General features: G+C 36.3%; 1 protein-coding gene across 3 annotated transcripts in view; it reads right to left on the reverse strand.

Moving 5' to 3' along the window:
- The window catches only part of CUL3 (cullin 3), a 112,741-nt gene that overhangs the window by 23,801 nt on the left and 69,286 nt on the right, over positions 1 to 19,654 (reverse strand). For all 3 annotated transcript variants that reach the window (XM_007966461.3, XM_007966460.3, XM_038000617.2), the window contains 9 exons: positions 17,447 to 17,607; positions 16,332 to 16,446; positions 14,155 to 14,383; positions 9,630 to 9,775; positions 8,735 to 8,911; positions 6,451 to 6,621; positions 5,765 to 5,872; positions 3,206 to 3,330; positions 567 to 663 (listed from right to left, as the gene is read on the reverse strand). In XM_007966461.3, the coding sequence (XP_007964652.1) occupies positions 567 to 663; positions 3,206 to 3,330; positions 5,765 to 5,872; positions 6,451 to 6,621; positions 8,735 to 8,911; positions 9,630 to 9,775; positions 14,155 to 14,383; positions 16,332 to 16,446; positions 17,447 to 17,607 (1,329 nt within the window). The remainder of the gene's footprint in view (positions 1 to 566; positions 664 to 3,205; positions 3,331 to 5,764; positions 5,873 to 6,450; positions 6,622 to 8,734; positions 8,912 to 9,629; positions 9,776 to 14,154; positions 14,384 to 16,331; positions 16,447 to 17,446; positions 17,608 to 19,654) is intronic.

A 19,654-nucleotide genomic window follows, 5' to 3' on the forward strand; every position in this document is an offset into this window, starting at 1 on the left:
GAAGGCAAATAATCCTGATTCATATCAAGTAATGAAAATAAATTATTCCTCTAAACCTCTCAATCTAGATATAAAAATGTGATTGCTTTTTAAAAGTGAAGGCAAATCACTGGTCCAATACTAATTTTTTAAATGACTTTAATAACATTTGTATATTTAACAAACCTCGAATGTTAATTTTCCCAATCTTGATTTATCAGAAATAAAGATTATAGGTAACAGAATTTTGAAAAGGGGCTTACAGCTTTGTATGTCCTGAAATCAACTTACATTTTACTATTTTACGCAATATTTTCTCAAACCTAATTTTATAAATAAAATATGTAATTTTCCTAATGTTTAGTCCTTAGTGACAACTATACTGGTGTAGTCTTCATATTTTCAAAGTTGCAGTTAGCAACTGAGAGAACATAAGTAATAAAGTTAGGATTTTTAACCTTTCTAACTTGTGAGACAGGCAGAGAAACAGGAGAAATAAATAATTTACCCACGTCAACATAAATCACAAATCAGCTCTAATAGACTAACTTTAAGTTACATAATATGTTCAAACTATCAATATTTACCTTTTTAACTGGTCCATAAAATGTGGCATTCAGATCTGCAGAACCCATATGATGCTGGAGTGTGAGCTGTCGACCACTGTGTTTGGCTAAGTAGAACCTTCGGCAAATCAAACCAGGTTTTAGCAAATCAAACAAACTCACACATTTGAAATTACAAACCACAGGATAACATCCCTTAAACATGTATGTGTGTGTGCGTGTGTGTGTGTATATATATATATGGACTTTAGAAGTTTAAGGAAACCTTAGGAATCAAGTTCAGGTGCAACTTTCTACAGCAGAGACCTTCAGAGAGCCCTAAGTAACTCAGCTAGATATTAAATGACGAAGGCAGCACACTAAATAATTTCTACTGTACACTCTGGCCCAACCTACTGCTGCTCAGCCCCTGCTGTTCTTAAGACCACCTTTCTCCACAGTAACCCAATAATCAATTTGTCCTAAGCCAGTAGTAGACATCGACAGTACAAAATATACTCCTATACCACCGTACAAAAAATACTCAATGCACTAATGCTGAACAAAGGGCATTTATAAAATATTCCTCTGAGAAAAGTTTATGTAACTTTTTCTTACATATTAAAATTATAAAGGATAAACTCTCCCTTTGTTTTTGTTGTTCAGAACTGGTACTTTTTCTTGAATTTTTATATTTATGTTTTTTTGTCACTATCCACAATGTATTTTTTCAAAGCCTGAGCCACTCTGTGGTTCTTGCCCCACTATAACCACCATCCCTTCACTCTTAGAATTCCTTTCCCCTTGTCGTTTTGCCCTTCTACAGTTTGTAAAAAATGAGGACTTTGGGGAGGGAAAAAACCCGACATTTCTGTGAACTCAAGAGACTATAAGCAGTGCCTAAACCAGTAGGATTAGGCAAGTAAAACTAGTTGGACAGCAGATATTTCATGAACTCTTGCAACAGGATGTATCTGTGTGCATGTCTAAAGGGTTATACTGATTCACTATTACAATAAGGATGATGCAGTTGACCAGGGTGAAGCAGGACGGTCCACAGGATTATGTGAATTGTGGTGGTGGAGACAGTATACCAGATTCATGGATTAAACACCTAGCTGCTTTCCTGGAAAATCGCCTATGTTCTAAAAGACAAATCTAGTTTTTATTTTCTTAATTTATGAAGCTACAAGTCAGTAATATGCTAGTGCTTCTGGTTCAAAATGAAAGCAACTGGCTATGGTAATGTAGAGAAGACAGCTGGGATAGCACCAGAATGTTTGAGGCTTTTTAAGTTAAATTCTTAGTTACCTTGCCTTACAAAGATACATGTCAATATGCTGAATACTCAAAGATCCAGGATATGCGCTATTTAAAAATATATTATCTCCTGGATCAGCACCAAAAATATCTTTAGTTTCTGTACAACCTATGTCAAGTTTTTAAGTATAGGCAAGTCGAAATTATTTCTGATGAAAGTCACAAACTCCACATAAATCATTCAAGAAGATACAGTCAAACAACTTTCAAATACATTTTGACATCAAGGTCAGGCAATTAATCTGGAAGAACATCTTAATGAGTACCAATGAATTTTTTGGTAAGATGTTTGATGTCAACCTTTTATTATGGGAATATTTTGCATCCCATACAAAGAAGGCACTGGTACTTGGAAACTTAAGACAATTGCTAGAATCATTAAGACTAAGGGTGAAGAATTTGTACAGTGCCTTCCACGATTTCAAGGAGGTCGTGACAGACACTTGTCCTCCTGACAATATCAAATGCAGTTTCTTCCCAGTTGTTTTTTCAGATCTGGTTCGAGGTTAACAGCTCACGAGCAGATGTTCTAGAGTATCTCTGTTGTCTCTGATCCCAGCAGCAAGATGCAAGGGGGTCAGGCGGCCTTTTGTTTGGTCACTGGTAACTGATCTACACCATGCTGAAGAAATAAAAAAGCCACTCTGGTATTATTCCACTTATAAGCACCTTGCAGGAGTATCTAGCTATCCACAGTCACTGCAAAAACATCTGCCCCTTGCGCAATCAGCTCACAGACAATGTCTAAGTGTCCACCTTAGGCTGCTCGATGAAGGGGGTGATATACTCATCTTCATCGCTAGTGTTCACACGAGTGGTCTTTTCACAAAGTAGTCTCCACACTGGGTAAATCAATTATTTTCAGCAGCCCAAAAAAGATATTTGCTTGGATCTTTTTCTGTTTTTTTCTTGCATATCACTCTTGTTTTTTTCATCTTGCTCCTCTTCCTCATCAAAACTGCTATCTGAGAGCCTCTGAGTACTAGTGGGAATAAGGTATCCACGTATTTCCAACAATGCGAGTTGGCTGAAGTGTTCAGAAAGTCCAAGGAATTCTCTGGGTCTGGTTTTCCATCATCATTTACTTTCTCTTTTTCCATTTTCACTACTGCTCTAAATAAAAGGCATTTCAAATGCCAGCATATAAACAATCTTTCTAGAGATAAATTATGCCTGCTTTACTTTATTCATCAAGATCCTATAGAGGGGGAAATTGCTGCATGCCAGGATAAATGTTCCTTTTGAACATGAGGTAATAAATGGAATACATTCATCCTCAATTATGGATATTAATGTTCGAATTCATTTTAATTTTGAACACTTATTTGTACATAGTAATACAAAGTCTGATTTTGATTTACCTTCTGAATATCTCAAAAGCGTGTCTTGGTGCTGGTGGGATGTTGCACTTTGGTGTGGCTGACTGAGTGGGCCAATATCCTGTCGTGAGCACCCGGACTGTAAGATCAACACCACCTAAAGATACCTATGTAAAACAGAAAGAGATAATCCCCTCAAAATTAACTAGGATTTGCTTTCTGTTCTGTTTAGACATTGTGTTAGATTTACTAAAGCAGTTAGTTAGCTCCATGTCTAATATCTAACAAAAAACCATTTTCTTTTTTTGTTTGTTTGTTTGAGACGGAGTCTCGCTCGTTGCCCAGGCTAGAGTGCAATGGCACGATCTCGGCTCACTACAACCTCTGTCTCCCAGGTTCAAGCAATTCTCCTGCCTCCCGAGTAGCTGGGATTACAGGCATGCCCACCACGCCTGGCTAATTCTGTATTTTTAGTAGAGACGGGGTTTCTCCATGTTGGTCAGGCTGGTCTCGAACTCCCGACCTCAGGTGATCTGCCCGCCTTGGCCTCCCAAAGTGCTGGGAGTACAGGCATGAGCCATCACGTCCGGCAAAAAAACAGATTTTCTTAAATGTTAGACCCACCCAGTGTTTCCCGAATTTTAACTACTATGGCAAATAGTTATAATTATTGCTTATGATGTTAATTTAAAAGCACTGACCAAAGAATAGTTTTTGGCACATGAATCAAGTCTTACTGTTATCACTGAGAACGGAAAAGTTTGGGCCTTTTCAAACAAAAAGTCAAGAGGGTCAATTATATCGTTTTAGAGAAAATTCTAGCATAATATCCTTCATCTCAGTTTTAAAATATTTTTGCCATCTTAACACATATTTCTAATATTCCAGCACCTATTTCAACTAAAGTAACCAAAACTTTTGTGTTTTAACATGTAGCTCACATTCCAACAACCTCTGCACAGGACACTATAGACCCAGTGCTACAGAGCAGGTGCTCTACAAATATCTGTACAATGAATAACTACTTCTAAGCTAGTATCACTGTCACAATTATTTTCTCCTTTTAAACAAATTTTTAAGTAAACAACAAAGCACAACAAAAACTCTTAAAGATTAAATATTATCTTTATTATTGATACTCAGAATGTGTTATAAATCATCATTTCATTTTTATCTTGCCTCAATGATTTAGTAATATAAATTTTTAAGGGGAGGAATCAGAGTTTATGAATATCAAGAAGCATTCTACACTTATATTTCTTCACAAGTATCCACTAAATTATTACTTTAAGGAAACTGGAAATAAAAAACTTAGATGACGCAGAGAAGAGAGGATCATAGAAGAGACTCTTATTATGGTGTACTGAGCGAAGTGGAGAACTGTTTATACATTTGCAAGTTGGTTAGGGGAAGGGAGGGTAACAAAGTGGTCAGTCCATTCATCCCACATCAATATGCATGGGATCTACCCCAATCATCCCTATAGCTTTTAATGTGTAAGATTGGTGGAAGAAAAAAATTAAAAAACTTACTATAGCAAACAAAAAATACAAGAAAATATATCAATATATTAGACTTAACTACACATTCCTAAACAATCTAAAAAAAATAATCCAGGATAATTGCACTACTCATTTCCTGTCCACCTGAAATTTGTCACGGACTTGCATCTTTGCTCCTCTCAGCTCTTCTCAAATGTAAACACTGATATTTATAAAGCAAATCATACAACTATTTACATTAAAGTCAGAATGTTTTCACAGAAATAAATGGTTATTCTACAGAATTAGGTATTTTCACATATCTGGTTTGCAAGACTATGAAACCAGTAGAAGTGATGATCTCATATTTAGATATCAAAGGAAAGACCCACAAATCTGTTAAACGGTTGTGACGCATTTTAAGTATAGAGTGGTACGTGGTGATTTAAAAAATTTAAAAACTGTACTATTCCCTAACTTAAGATTAAGTTGAAAATCAGAGTAAAAAAATGAAACTAAATTCTGAATTTCATTAAATGCTCACAAAACGCCCATCAGACTCCAAAGCCATAGAAGTTCCAGCTCACCACCTTTGGGGAGTTATACCAAACACATTTATAATACATTAATTTCTATGTTTTTATAGTCTCAGTTTACCTGCTACGCACGCTTAGGATATAAGGCCCATTTAAGCTAAACTGACAGAGGAGAATGACAGTAGTGAGGTACAGGAAGGTCAGGTGACTATCCCAAGATGACACAATCTTGGGGTAAGTGAAAAGAATAATACTGAAACTTAGTAAACTTGTGTAAGCCTAGCACTCTTTCCACAATTTATAATAGATTTGTATTATCTTTATTAACAACAGAATAATTCTCTTTATTAAATTGTCAGTGTATTCCTTCAAGTGGGAAGAAGAAACTAAATTTTAAAATAAAAAATTTTAACATGAACATAGAAAAAGAGGTAACGTGAAGGAAAAGAATTTAAGTACAGACAAAACACATGTTGTCACTAATGACATTTAAAGAAACAACTGTCATCTGCTAAGTGGATGAAAATGCCCATTACAAAAGACTTTACATGAATATCTAAGCAGAAATTAATGCAGAATCTTACACCAGTTGCCTGTAGATGTTGCCTGAATTCATCCATCGTTGTGTTTGAGATGCTCATATCCCTAAACATTCCTTCCAGTTTTGATGTGAACTGACATCCACATTCAGTCTGTGGAGGAAAAACACAAATTTACACAAATAAATGGTAGATTTTTCTGTGAGGAAGTATTGAAAGAAATAAACTATTTCATGTTATTGCTATCCCTGATAATCTTCTTGTAAATTTTTCCAGTAGTTGCTCTATGCCTGTGGTTAGCAAACTTCAGGATTTTAAAACACAAATTCTCAGATTCTTTCATAAAGTCCAACTTACGCCCTGCAAGGTAGGGCCCAGAACTCTGTTTTTAACTAGCATCTCAGGTACATTCAGGTGCAAGTATTCTATGGACCACATTATGTGAAAAAGAACTACATGGCAAAAGCCTCTTTGTTTCCCTTTTACTAATCTTCCCCTCCAGGCCTCCATGAATGTATCCTGACACACCAACAGAAATTCTAGCAAACTATGAACGTCCCTGAACTTGAACAAATGTTAGTGTAGTCTGTGTTCTTCTCCAAAACAATCTACCTTTATTTCTAGAAATAAACACTTAATAATCAACCAAATAATTTCTAATCACATGTTGTCAGTACACAACCATGATAAGCATCAGTTAGGTGCACTCTATTCCATCTAAAACACCTTACCTTTAACTTAGATATCATGTTTTTTTCAGAGTCATCAGAAACACTTTTATTTGTGAGAAGTCTCCTTGCCAAGTGTTGTTTATAATAACGTTCAAATACATCTTTTTCTTGCATAAACCTAAAAAGGACCATTGCTTTATCCAATATTGTTTCTACTTCCTGCTCTGTTAGCTGCAAAATGAAGATGATTTAACAATTACACAATTTTAGTTCTACAAAAGTAGTACTACAGTTCACTTACAGCTTAAAAACACTATTGTTTGAAAACACAGGTATCTGATTGACATACATCAGAAAAAGGGACATGGTTTGATGAGGGTCTCCTACTTCACATAGTAGCATCATTCTTGTATTCTCATTTAGTGCATCATGAATGAGGGGTTGGAGTGAATTCTATTCCACAGAGGGCTACCACTGAATTGGAGGCATAAGGTAACATAGCGCTGGGTTAAGGGATGACTAAGAACAGATGAAATGAAATTTTAGTCACAGAGATTATTTTATGAAAGCTTTGCATATGCAGGCAAAAACTTACATAGCCAAAAGATGGAATTTTTCATTTAAGCTCACAGCCTAAATTGTGCAAACACAAGGCAATAATTTGTTATAATTCAAACAGTAAAAAGGCCATTGCCCTTACTTTATTTTTTTATTTCTTTTTTTTTTTTTTTTTGAGATGGGAGTTTCACGCCTGTTGCCCAGGCTGGAGTGCAATGGCACCATCTTGGCTCACTGCAAACTCTGCCTCCCGGGTTCAAGCTATTCTCCTGCCTCAGCCTCCCGAGCAGCTGGGATTACAGACATGCACCACCACACCCAGCTAATTTTGTATTTTTAGTAGAGACGGGGTTTCTCCATGTTGGTCAGGCTCGTCTCGAACTCCCGACCTCAGGTGATCCGCTTGCCTCGGCCTCCCAAAGTGCTGGGATTACAAGCGTGAGTCACTGTGCCCGGCCGCCCTTACTTTTAAATAAGGGCAGAAGGATTCTGTGACAGGTTGTATTAATATATTTAGAAAAATGGAAGACTAAATGAATGAGTAAATTAATAGACTTTTCTATTCTGTGCCTCCTTAGTGATTTTGTTTCCTTATTGCAGCTACTGCCTGTAAAACCTGTGACATGTTGCTTTTCCCTTTGGTGTCACAAATTCCAACACAAAGTCAGAAGAGACCAATTCAGATGTGAGCAAAACATGCTTCAGTTAATTTTCCATGCTGTCGTGAGCTCCCCAGGTTCCAGAGATATCATATATCATAAAGTCTTGAAATTAAGCTACACTATTTTCTGAGATCTACTCTATCTATGCCTTAACATTCTTGGCATCCAATTACTGTTTGACATACAACCTCCAGAACCAGATGAGAGCAAACAACACTCTGTACTACTAGGAAGTTTTCTAGTTCTTTATTTTCAACATGCCTAACTCTCAGTCACAAAAATGACTGCTTAAAACCAACTACAGCTGTGTAGTTGTTCAGGTTTTTTTTTTTTTGAGACGGAGTTTCACTATTGTTGTCCAGGCTGGAGTGTAATGGCACCATCTCGGCTCATTGCAGCCTCTGCCTCCTGGGTTCAAGTGATTCTCCTGCCTTAGCCTCCCGAGTACCTGGGATTACAGGCATCCAACACCATGCCCAGCTAATTTTGTATTTTTAGTAGAGACGGGGTGTCACCAAGTTGGTCAGGCTGGTCTCGAACTCCCGACCTCAGGTGATCTGCCCACCTTGGCCTCACAAAGTGCTGGGATTACAGGCATGAGCCACCACACCTGGACGGTTGTTCAGTTTTTTTTGAGACAAGGTCTTGCTCTGTTGCCCAGGGTGGAGTGCAGTCGTGCAATCATACCTCACTGCAGCCTTGAATTCCTGAGCTCAAGTGATCCTCTGTCTCAGCCTCTGAGACAACAGGTGTATACCACTATGTGCCACTAATTTTTTTCTTTTTTGTAGAGATGGAGTCTCACTATGTTAACAAGGCTAATTTCAAACTCCTGGCCTCAAGATATCCTCCTGTCTTGGCCTCCCCAAATGCTGGGATTACAGGCATGAGCCACCAAGCCCATCCAGTTGCTTGTTTTTGAAGCCAATTACACATTAAGTGAAATGTCTAACTACTTTTGAACATGTCAAGTATTTCAAACTATTTTTTAATACACCATGGCACACATTTAAGCACAGCAATGGGTCATGCTTAATTTTTATCTGTGAAATGTCCTAATTTTACATATAATTTTGTATCTTTAAATAAAATTAAATGCTATTTTCAAATGCATTACTACTTACCCCTTTGACTCCCTTTTTCAGCTTATCATCAATAAATAATGAGAGGTATTCAGGAGACCTGGAGTTGAGGTTGAGAAAATACTCAAAGTCACCCGCAATAGTTTGTTTAAAGAGCCGGTCATTGTTGAATGATTCCAGGAGGAAGCGATCGAACCTACTCTTCAGATCCAATAAACCCTAAGAAATAAAAACAAAATTTAGGACACATTATAATAATTTTTCCATAAATAATACACGTATGACCATGTAGGTTAATCTTAACTTTGCTGGTAATAAACATGTATATTCATTTTTAAAACTTAGAGCTTTGATATTATTTAAGCCTATATCTAAGCCTCTATTAAAAATGTCAATGAGAGAAGTATTATAATTTCCATATATGTATTAACACAATGCAAACGAACCAAAGAACCTCCTCACTGCTTCTCACTCTCCTGTCTTCATGGAATGGGTTAGGCAGGGAAAAAATTAGCTTAAAAAATGTACCAAAAAAGCTGATTATATTAAAACACAAAAACATGGCATATAATTTATTCACAGTACTACTTGAAAACAAAACATTTTCAAACAAAAAATAAACCGTTGTTTATTCCAATATACTACAGTATAGAAACACTAAGGCATACCAAAGAACCTCACATTCACTATTGAGACTATTTAAACAAGGTCTTCATCAGAGAAATTAAATGAAAAGTAGCAGTTGAATTTTAGCTCCCTGATGTAAATGTGCGCACCTTGCAAAATCCTAAAATACTTAGGATAATTACAACTATTAATTTACTACTGGGACAATTAAGTTGAAAATACACAATACACAGCACAGTAAAAGTGGCCTTTTTAGCACTTGTCAAATTGCCTTTATTATAAATGTAGAGCATCTTCTGGGTTTACTTACCTGGATATAGTCAACGGGATTCTTTCCTTCTCCTTCTTCAGAAACAAGAGCTTTACCTTGCTCCCTCAAATAGGAACTCATACACTCACACATTGTTTTCAAACCATTTGGCACACGACTAAATAACTTGTACATGCAACCAAGATCTACAAATCAGAAAACACAAATTGGCTACATTAAAGAAAAAAACACGAATCTGTGTTCACGCTATAATACTTAGAGAAGCTTATTTCTCCATTACCCCCATTTGCTGACCACATGACTACTAAAAATATACATGTATCAAAATGAAAACATGAAAAAGTAGGCTAGTTAATGGTTATTACTGTAATTTATAAAACACAACTTTTAGACGAGATGCTTTGAAAGTATCAATTAAATGTCCTAGCAAATTTAAATTTACATGGAAGAAGAGATGCCAAAAACCGTAACAAACAATGTCACAAAAACATGGCAACTGCAGTTTTCAGTTCATAAACACTTTATCCTACATAACTCTAATGTAGACCTAATGACACTACAAAACGTCTACAAAAAGGGTCACTAATTAAGATATAATTGGTAGTCCCTGTAATGAGGAAGAAATTTTAAAACCAATTTAAGTCTTGTGGGTATTTCCAAAGGTTTAACTAATAATCATGAAAACAAATCAAATGAACTATACTAAGATTTACTTCATTACACCTCAGGTAAAGTTTTTATGAAATGTATAATATAAACACCACTTCTTAAATATTGTCTTCAGAGCAATCCCTAATGTTTCCCAGGTGGCATCCTAAGCCAGTATCTGTACTTCGAAATTCGGTCTATCTCACTACACTTTTTAAATTTAGAATGAAAACTCTGGATCCTATCCATTTTTCAATATCATTTTTCACAAGACTAAAATATAGATTTTAAAATACAGTTTTCCCATATGTCTAGTGTTTCTTTATAATAACAACTTACTGGGAGAACACAGTGTCAGAACTTTACAATGATAATTTTAAAAGTTTTACAATCAATAACTTTTTAAAATGGAGTTAGAGTTTCTAGATCAGAGGCTGACCAATGTTTTTTCTGTAAAGCATCAGATAATAAGTATTTCTATTATCTGATGAGCCATAGATCTCTGACTTAACTACTCTACTCTGACACTGTAGCAAGAAAGTAGCCACAGACAATACATAAATTAATGAGTGTGACTATGTTTCAAATAAAATCTTATGGGTATTGAAAATTTATATAAATTTTCATGTGTAATTAAATACTCGATTTTTTTTTTTTTTAAACCAAACTGGTAGTGCATCAGATTTGGTGGACAGGCCCTAATTTGCCTACCTTGGTCTACAGTTCTAAGAGTAGTTTAGAGCTTAAACTAAAGTTGTATGTATTTTAAAAATATTTCGAAGCAAGTCTGACAAAGTTTTACTAAACTTTATTTCAGTGACTTTCGGCAGCAAATTTATTAGTTTCCATTAATAATATATGCCCATAGTAACCTACACATGGCAATTTTATAGCTTCTCACATGCTTAGCATAAATTACAACCAAGTTTCCCATGTTTAAAACAGGTATTACAAATGCAACAGCAATGTATGGACACATACTACAGTAAACGTGGCACACCAAATACCTCTAACAAAATGTCTATTTCATTCCTTTGTTGTAAGTTTTGCTTAGATATTACATGTTGTGTATTTAGTTGACATAAAGTACTACAATTTCATTGTATTTAAATGTCAGGGTAAAGAGAATGTAAAAGAGTAAATGATAATTTGGCATTCAAAAATTAAATATCATTATTTCTATATACACTTAATAAAATAGTTAAGATACCAGCTGGGCGTGGCGGCTCACGCCTGTAATCCCAGCACTTTGGGAGGCCGAGACGGGTGGATCATGAAGTCAGGAGATGCAGACCATCCTGGCTAACACGGTGAAACCCCATCTCTACTAAAAATACAAAAAACTAGCTAGGCGTGGTGGCAGGCGCTTGCAGTACCAGCTACTCGGGAGGCTGAGGCAGGAAAATGGCATGAACCCGGGAGGCAGAGCTTGCAATGAGCTGAGATCACGCCACTGCACTCCAGCCTGGGTGACAGAGCAAGACTCCATCTCAAAAAAAAAAAAAAAAAAAAAAAAAAAGATACCATTTGAACTTAATTTCATAGTGCTATCTGCATCTAATAACAATCCAATTTATCCTCCATTCACAGTGAGAAAACTGTTTTTCGTTTTCTGATTTATGAGAATTTGGCTTCATAATGGTGAAGTTGCCTCTGAAATGTTCTCAACAAGAGCAACTTTTTTCCAAGAGCGGGGTCTACCACAATTAAGACCTTTTGCCACTAGGTTTCTAGTGGAAGCTCAGAAAAATTAAAGACAACATTTCCCCTTTTTTTTTTTCTTAAGACAGCATCTCCCTCTGCAACCCAGGCTGGAGTGCAGTGGCATGATCTTGGCTCACTGCAGCCTTGACCTCCCTGGCTGGATTCAAATGATCCTCTCACCTCAACCTCCCAAGTGGCTGGAACTATAGGCATGTGCCATCATGCCCAGCTAATTTTTGTATTTTTCATAGAGACAGGGTTTCACCAATTTGAACTCCTGAGCTCAAGCGATCCACCCACTTCAGACTCCCAAAAGTACTGAGATTACAGGCGTTTGCCACACTGCCCGGACAAAAACAGGATTTTAAAATTTAATTTAGAATCACAGATAGCTACTGTGTTGTTGGAAACCTAAGGTACTAAATAAAGGAGAACTCTTGTGAGTACTATTATGATATTCCTTCATTCACCTGCCATGATAGGCACACCTGACACCTTTCACATGTATCTCCACACAAGTTACAGAGATGCTGTAATTCAGGTATGCCCAACAACCTCTCCATCAAACATTTCCTAGCCCCTCATCTCCAGCCCATTTAATCATCCCTCCCTACATGCCCCTAAAGTAGGTAAGAAAGCATTCACTCAATACCTAAACAGTACATTACATAATTTATCAATACTCATTTTGTTTAAGCAGGACAAATGCTTTGCATGAAGTCCTAGTCTACCAGAGACCATTTAGAGAAGGGTCATCAAATTAGAACCCGTGGCGCAAATAAGCCTGCCACCTATTTATGTACATACAGCTCATGAACTAAGGATGGTTTTCACATTTTTAATCGCTGAGGAAAAACTGTAAAGGATACTATTTAGTGACACATAAAAATTATATGAAATTTAAGTTTCAGGGCCCATAAATAAAGTCTTATAGAAACACAGGCTTACTCATTTGTTATTGTCTATGACTATTTTCTCACTATGACTGCATGGCTCACAAGCCATTTTATTCAACAAGAACAAAAAAGGCTTGCCAACCCCTGACTTAGACCTTAATTTTAGCAAACACGGCAAACATACTAGATGACCTTTTTTTTTTTTTTTGCTTTTACAAAAAAAGGTTCAACAGAATAGTCTTTTAAAAAGGAAGTCTCTCTAGTTTTTTTTTTTTTTTAATTACATATCGCTTTTTAGGGATTTATCATATATACAAAAATTTAACAATTTTAAAACACAAGGTAAGGATTCCACTAGAGATAAACGTGGCTCAACTTCCCACCAGCTTTCTTTTTCCCTTCTCTTGTATCCTCCTCCTCTTCATAATTCTCTGTTAAAAAACTTTTTTTCATTCCCTACATAGCTCATGAGCCCAAGAGGCAATACGTATTTCTTTTACTAAAAAGAAGTGGATAAAATATCGCTCAGATTTCATCTACGAAGCAAGAGAACAAGGGACCATGTTTTTTTAATTTTCTAATACCATATCACTGATAAAGGCAAAGTTTTAAATCAAAGCATCAGAAACTAAGAATAGAAGATATGGTTATTGTTCTTTTAACTTGTAATTTCTTCTAGGATACTTGTCACAATTTTTTTTTACCCCAGGGAAATAAAGATAAATAGCTACAAAACATAAATGTTAGTTATCTCAATAATGTTTTTTACTTTTATGCACTCCTCCTTCCTCCTTTTCCATTCTGTAACTTCAGTGTTCCCCAAACCAATCTAATTTATCTAAGTGTATCAATATGGAAGACACAAATATTTTTGCATTTTCGGCACCCTATCACAACTAAATCCCAAAGGAAAGTACAAAAATCTAAGGTAGAAATTTAAGATTTTAAGAGAATCACAAAACCCTAAGAGTATGTAGGAATAAACAGAGCCCACACCCTTTGGTATACGACAAGTACAGGAATGAATGAGGAGCTCATTGGGCTCACCAATACTGTTATACTTTTTATCTTCTGGATTAAGAAAAACATAAAATGAGACTTAAAGACAGGAAATGCTCAATTCATTAGAAATATCTAAAATCTTCATTGATAAGACGGTATCAAGCTTGGAAATCCCACCCAGGTTAACAGCGGAGACAAATTAACAATATACACAACTTCTTGAAAACTGATACCTGCTTTAAATATAGGAAAGTTTTAAAAATATCGATAAGGCGGAATAAGGATTTAATTATTTTTCAATCGGTAACACTTACCTTCTGTCTTTCCATTTTTCAACATATGTACTAGCCCAGAATTCTCCATTTCTACTATAGTCTTCATGTGCTTGGAAATGAGTTCCCTCTCAACTACCTTCACAATTGGTTCTTCCGTTGATTTGTCAAGGCAGTGCATCACTCGTTCTATCTCTTCATTAATTCTAGCTTCTACTTTCTTTATATATACTGAAGCACTATTTTCTGCTAAAAATTTCTGGCTTTCCATCTGCAATTTAAAAATGTAATTTTTTTAATATAGAAGAAAAAGGTGTTTTTGCTCTTAGCTGGGGTTTCTATAGTGTTTGTAATAATCAGCCTAAGTAAAATAAGTACTAATAGGATTTTGTGTAATCTCTCATTACAAAGATTGATATAGTCTGAATTATATCCTTTAAAGCCTTTGGTATTTACATAACACTAAATTAAAACATTACCTGTAAACAATGTTTTTCAAACTGTGCCAATGCACTCCAAAAAACAGCCGAAAAAGTAAATGTATATGCCAGTGAGGGTCAAAAATATAGACGCATCTGACTCCAGGATAGAGTGGGATGTTCTTTTTTGATTTGTCTGAATGCAAAATTATAACCAGAAAGATTGATCATGTTTATCATACGCTTTGCTGGCATACTGCTGGTTACTAAAGTCTTCCTGCCATCCCACTCCCAGGCTCAACGGAGTAAACATATACACTAACGTTTGAGAATAAGAGTTTTTAAATAACTAATAATCTTTTTATGTATTTATTTATTTATTTTGAGGTGGAGGAGTCTTGCTCTGCCACCCAGGCTTGAGTGCAGTGGCGCGATCTCGGCTCACTGCAAGCTCCGCCTCGCCATTCTTCGGCCTTAGCCTCCTGAGTAGCTGGGACTACAGGCGCCCGCCACCACACCCCGCTAATTTTTTGTATTTTTAGTATAGATGGGGTTTCAGCGTGTTAGCCAGGATGGTCTTGATCTCCTGACATTGTGATCTGCCCGCCTCGGCCTCCCAAAGTGCTGGGATTACAGGCGTGAGCCACCGCGCCCGGCCAACACTTTAGCTTCTTACTAATACATCTGTTTTGGCAACACTACAAAATTCCTACTGTTATGGAATGTTATGTTATGCTACGTTATGTTATGCTCAGATAGTTATGGTTTTCAGGAAAAATGCCTGGTTACAGTTACCTTATAAATACTATCTTATGCTTACTGGTACTCAGTTATTATTGTTATCATCATTTCATTACAAATTAGTACCAGTTTAGCTTTACTTTTAGCAATTTAGTTGGTTTGGACCACTGTTGCTATCAATAGTACTCACTGGCCTGTAACCTTTTAATCAACAACCTTTAAGGCAAATATGCGCTACAGAATCATTCATATCCTTATGTGTGTTTTACTAGTAATTTAAGTGACTAAAAGCCTGCAGATGAGACTTTGTTGGTGATGTACTGCTGTGAATTTATGGTACTTAAATAATTCATAATATTAGAGATAGTAAAATGTTAAGGATATTTCTAAGTTTACAGTTTTATAACATACAGTTGACCCTTGAACAACACAAGTTTGAACTGCACAGGTCCATGAAGTAGATTTTCTTCCTCCCCTGCCACCTCTGAGACAGCAAGACCAAGCCCTCCGTCTTACTATTCCTCAGCCTACTCAATGTGAAGACGAGGATGAAGACCTTGATGATCCACTTCCACTTAGTGAACAGTAAATTACAGTTTATCTTCTGTATAATAGTCTTAATAACACTTCCTTTTCTCTAGCTTACTTTTTTGTAAGAATCCAATATGCAATACATATATAAAATATATGCTAATCAACTGTTTATGTTATGTGTAAGGTTTTCATTCAACAGCACACTATTAGTTAAGTTTTTGGGGAGTCAAAAGTGTTATGTGGACTTTCGACCACACAGCAGGGTCAGTGTCCTTATGCCCCACACTGTTCAAGGATTATCTCTGTAATTTTAAAAACCACGTGTGTAAGTTCAAGCTCTCCAATTTGTTATCGATGAGTTGCTTAAGTGGAATGGTCAGAATGTGAGGTAGGTGTGCTGATGGGCAGTTTTTGCATACTCCCCTCCCTCAATGGGCCTCAGTCAAAAAAGGTCAAAATAGTTAAATTAGTAACTAAATAACATTAAGAACATCTTAAAAGATTATTAACATTTTCACAGATTACCTGAAAAAATTCTGCAGACATTTCCAAAAAAGGAGCCTCAAAATCTTCTTCATAGACCGATCTTCCTTCGAGACCTAAAATCATTAACATCTGGCAAGCATTTCTTATTGCGCCTCTGTTGAAAAAAGTTGTATCACTTGATAATTAAATTACATTAAAAATTCACATAAAAATTACAAAAGTAGTAGGTAAAAGTATCTTCAGGACATTTAACTTTTATTGACGTGACCAATCTCCCACAGGCCACTCATGTAAAACAAAAGGATTTAGCCTAATTTTAAGTTGGAAAGCATATCTTGACTGCATGGCTATTTATCTCAAGGTGTTCTTACTCTGTTACAACAAAATTTTTAAAAAAATTAAAATGTCTAAATATTTCTATGTATTTGAAAACACACAGAGGTTGTTTATCCAGAAGGAAGGAGGGAGACAGGCATATTAAGCTGTACTGCCAGACATGGGTCCAATATATAGCTACTCCTGGGCAATATAACTTTTTGCACTAAATGGATTTTGGACAATCCTGATCAAGCACCAAAGCTGAAATAAAAAGAACTTTACACGTTTTCATCTAACAGCTCTTCTGAAAATAGATAAAGAGAGAAAAAAATCTTGTATTTCAAGCCATTCTAGCTGCAACATCACCAAAATGACACTGCCATCATTGTTATGAAGGGGGAGGAACTCTGATTTAAAAGGGGCACAGCAGTTCTTAAGTCATTTTAGGCTATGTTCAACAGTTTTCTTCAAAAATGTTAGGAATGATGGACAGACAAAAGCCCTTAAAGAAAAAGATCAATAACAAAAATAAAAGTTATTATACAGAAAAAAAGAAACAAAATGCTGGTATGAAAAATAAATGAAAAGCCAAAAGTGATGACTAGCTGAAAAGCATATTAAATAAAAGTTTAGGATAGTCTCTTCTAAAAATATAAAAGATGTGTGCTTTCAAATTAAATTCTAGGTAACTGTTAACTCTGATACAAAGTTTCTGAGGGTTTTCCCAATGTGCTGAACATTCAAACTTTTATTTATTTTAATAAAACTAAGACAGAGAGTCGTTCTCAAAATATAATCACTAAAACCAAAACCACCAGAGTAAAGAGAAATTTTACCTGTCTACAACTTCTCCTTTCCGCTCTCTTGCAATCATATCCAACAGAGTTTGCCGTAGATGATCCCTAATACACCCATAACGTACAACTTGATCTCGAAAAATAATTAATCCCAAATTGTAGACATTCTCCACATTATTTTGTTGTACATATACACGGTCCTACAGTTAAAGTCATATAAATATGAGTACAATTCTTGTGAACATAATAATTATTGTGTGCTACAATAACAAATAAAGGAAATAAAACTCCAAAAGCAATCATTTTTCAGATGAGAAACATTTCAAACGATCTTAAGTAATGTGGAACTTTCTAGCACCTCTCAAGTTATATAAAGTTAAGTTTTTACAACTGACAATGTATAAATGGTGGCCCATGTACCTTAAGAAAAAGGGGAAAAAGCAAGCATCACAGTCAGGAACAAAAAAGCAAGTAAAAAAGGTAAACAGGCAGCACACTTTCTCCCCAAAGCCACAGCATACTCAAACAAGGTTCATTCTTAAATACTGTACTTGAAGATCATACTCTTGGAAGTAAAATTGAGAGCTGAATAAAGTACGGATTTATACAACTTAGACTGTTACTGATAAATATTAAAAGGCTCTAATGCATATAATAGAGCAGCATTAAGTATTACATAATTAAAACACCTCTACTTACTGGCACTTCAAACAGATTATACTTTCAAGTTCTTATCAACATGATTATAGATATCTCAGTTTATAGAGCACAGATAACCCAGAAGTGTTGGTTATAAAAGTTCGGTCTTGTGCATTCCCTGAAAATCCATATTGATAGCAAAACACACTGAAATAAAACTACTGTTTAATTCCCTTCTCATCTCAACAAGGATCTCTCTGGGCTTTGGTGGGTCTGTAAGCCTTCTAAAATTATTAAGTTATTATATGTTTGTTCACGCTTAAGTATTTTGGAAAGAAAGCCCATAACTTTCACCAGATTCTTGAACATGCATCTACAGGTTATAGCTAACGATAAGGTGAACATGCAGAGAGCTCTACCATATTAACAATGTAACCAGAATATTATTAATCAGCTTTCCAAACTTTTTTTTTTTTTTTGAGATGGAGTCTCATTCACTCTGCTGTCTGGGCTGGAGTGCAATGGTGCCATCTTGGCTCACTGCAACCTCTTCCTCCCAGGTTCAAGCAATTCTCCTGCCTCAGCCTTCTGAGTAGTTGACATTACAGGCATATACCACCATGCCTGGCTAATTTATTTTTTTGTGGAGACGGGGTTTCACCAGTTGGCCAGGCAGGTCTTGAAAGTCCTGACCTCAAGTGATCTGCCCACCTTGGCCTCCCAAAGTGCTGGGATTACAGGCATGAGCCACCATGCCCAGCCCCAAACAATTTTAATTAAATTCTCTACATGCAGTCCTTGCTTCCTATGACATCATTCCTCCAACCTTCTCCTTTCATTCATCTTGTATGATGGTATACACCTAATAACAAGGAAAGCTATTTTTTATATTATCTTCTTTAGTGCTCACATTTCTACATTCTATATAATCTCAGCACGAGCTCACAGTTTTCAAATCTTAACATCAATTCAAACGAGTTCAAAATTTTCACTGATGACTTCGAAGTTTTTGGACTTCACACTTCCATCCTCAAGATCTTAAATTCAAAGTTTCCCTCTGACCACATCCCTCTTTTTTTTTTTTTTTTTCCGGATACGGGGTCTCGCTCTGCCACCAGGCTGGAGTGCAGTGGCGCGACCTTGGCTCACTGCGACCTCCACCTCCTCTTTTAAGCAATCCTCCTGCCTGAGCCTCCTGAGTACGTAGGACAGGTGCCTGCCACACCGCCCAGCTAATTTTTGTATGTTTAGCAGAGACAGGGTTTCACCAGGTTGGCCAGGATGGTTTTGATCTCTTGACCTTGTAATCCGCCCACCTTGGCCTCCCAAACTGCTGGGATTACAGGCATGAGCCAGCGAGCCCAGTCTCCTTCCTTTCTTTTGATGGCTACCTTTTTTTTTTTTTTTTTTTTTTTTTTAATAAATGAGACAGAGTCTCACTCTGTTGCCAGGCTGGAGTGCAGTGGTGTGTTCTCAGCTCACTGCAATCTCTGCCTCCCAGGTTCAAGTGATTCTCCTGCCTCAGTCTCCCAAGTAGCTGAGATTACAGGCACCCGCCACCATGCCCTGCTAATTTTTGTATTTTTAGTAGAGACGAGGTTTCACCAT

Source organism: Chlorocebus sabaeus, chromosome 10 (genome assembly GCF_047675955.1).
Source record: "Chlorocebus sabaeus isolate Y175 chromosome 10, mChlSab1.0.hap1, whole genome shotgun sequence".
Taxonomy (NCBI): domain Eukaryota; kingdom Metazoa; phylum Chordata; class Mammalia; order Primates; family Cercopithecidae; genus Chlorocebus; species Chlorocebus sabaeus.